Here is a 1728-nt window from a genome sequence, read left to right as displayed (position 1 = left end):
ACGTGTATGGCCTCCTGGTTACAAGATGCCTACTGCATTTTTAAGCATCAAGCTATTTTCTAAGTGATTTTAAGGCTCAAAATCAGGAAAGTGTTAACTATACTATTCATTATATATGTTTAGCTACTGTGAACTATGCGGCTGCTGCTGCTGCTGTTTAATTGCTAAGTTATATCCGACTCTGCGACCCCATAGAGTAGCCCACCAGGCTCCTCTGTCCATGGACTTTCCTAGGAAGAGTACTGGAGTGGGTTGCCATTTCTTTCTCCAGGAAATCTTTCCGACCCAGGGATTGAACCTGCATCTCCTGCATTGGCAGGTGGATTCTTTGCTACTGAGCCACCTGGGAAGGTCATAGAGTTTTAATATATAATTGCCTAAGCACATGCTAGCTGATGTTCTGTTACAGAGATAAATTAATAAAAATGTTTAAAATTATAATAAGGGGTGCTATATCTTGAATGTCTTTATGTTATTTACCAGATAGGCATTTTACATGCATAATTTTTTAAATTCTCATGACTGATTATTTTACAGAAATAAAGACTGAGGCTTGTACTTCCAGGGCCGTGGGGCATGCCTTCTTTTTTTTTTTTTTTGTTTTCCCTTTTTAATTTAGAATCTTGTTAGCAATACATTACATCCTTGATAGAAAAAAACAACCTTTTACACAGTAACTCAAAAACCAACCATTTAAGAAAGTAATATAGTAATCAACTGCTACCAGGGTAAAGAGCTCCTCTCATTTGATTCTACTGGCAGGCCCAGGTTTATCTGAACTTTGAGAAACTCTCTGTCCTGAATGGATGATGAAGCATTCAAGTAAAAGGTAAGGAGTTGTTGAGTTTCTGAGGATTCTGCCTCAAAAGAAGTTCTTCCAGGGACAGCCATAGTTCTCCAGTTTACTCCAATGTTGCTATGTTTCTGGGACGACCAGCATAGTTGCCTTTTGAGGAGTTTTGACAATTCATCAACCTCAAGATTCAGGTCTCATAAAACATTCTTCCCACATTAAAAAAGACTTTGTCCCCACAGTAAAACAGTAGTTTTTCATCGCTTCTCCAGCTTCTTGTACTTGGCTTCCAGTTTTTTTGAATATGCATCCAACTTGTAGGCTGCCTGCTCAAGAGCTGCTACTTGCTCCTCAATTATGTTGATCTGATCCAGATAAGGCTGCAGTACAGCATACTTCTGGTTTAAGTCCTTTAAGTTTCTACTAATGTTTATAGCAATATCTTTCATTTCAAGATACTTCAGGCTGGTTAGTTTATTCATATTTTCCAGCAGCTTATAGTCTTCACTGGTGGCCGTCAGTTCCCCAGTCAGGTAAGTTGCCATTTTGGAGAACATGTCCCGACAGAGCTCATTTATGTCAGCCTCAGCAGGCTCCTTTGCTTCCTCAGCAGTCTCCACGGCGACATCATCTCGAACTGGCTCCTCGCGGTGGGTCTCGAGGACACCCTCGGCCGCCGCCGCCGCCATGCCCGGGGCCTGCCTTCTTTTACCCACCAAACTCCACAGGCACCCAAGGCTCTGGATTTATGTTACATTTTATCTACCCTTTATCTCACAAAACCTCCAGTTCTTCCATTTGGAAAGGGTAAAGCTGCATTTTCTAGACTCCCTAGCAGCTAGGGTTCTGAAGGTGAATTTGATTCTGCTAATTCATGCCCCAACAGAGAGCCAAAAGGTGGAAGCAAGGTAAAAACCCTCTTCCTGTGGTTCTTG

At 41.7% G+C, this 1728-nt stretch overlaps 1 protein-coding gene across 1 annotated transcript; it reads right to left on the bottom strand.

Annotated features, from left to right (window-relative positions):
• Positions 1 to 581: 581 nt before the first annotated feature.
• Positions 582 to 1492, bottom strand: LOC122427291 (biogenesis of lysosome-related organelles complex 1 subunit 2-like). The gene has a single exon (XM_043446646.1). The coding sequence runs from the start codon at positions 1480 to 1482 to the stop codon at positions 1051 to 1053; it is 432 nt and encodes a 143-aa protein (XP_043302581.1). The 5' UTR covers positions 1483 to 1492; the 3' UTR covers positions 582 to 1050.
• Positions 1493 to 1728: the final 236 nt, after the last annotated feature.

The sequence above is a fragment of the Cervus canadensis genome, chromosome 25, assembly GCF_019320065.1.
Source record: "Cervus canadensis isolate Bull #8, Minnesota chromosome 25, ASM1932006v1, whole genome shotgun sequence".
Classification (NCBI taxonomy): Eukaryota; Metazoa; Chordata; class Mammalia; order Artiodactyla; family Cervidae; genus Cervus; species Cervus canadensis.
The sequence above is the reverse complement of the archived record's forward strand: the minus strand, read 5'-3'. Positions and strand labels throughout refer to the sequence as shown.

Coding starts and splice junctions, on each gene's coding strand:
- LOC122427291 (XM_043446646.1), bottom strand. CDS start 1,482: ATGGCGGCGGCGGCGGCCGAGGGTGTCCTCGAGACCCACCGCGAGGAG.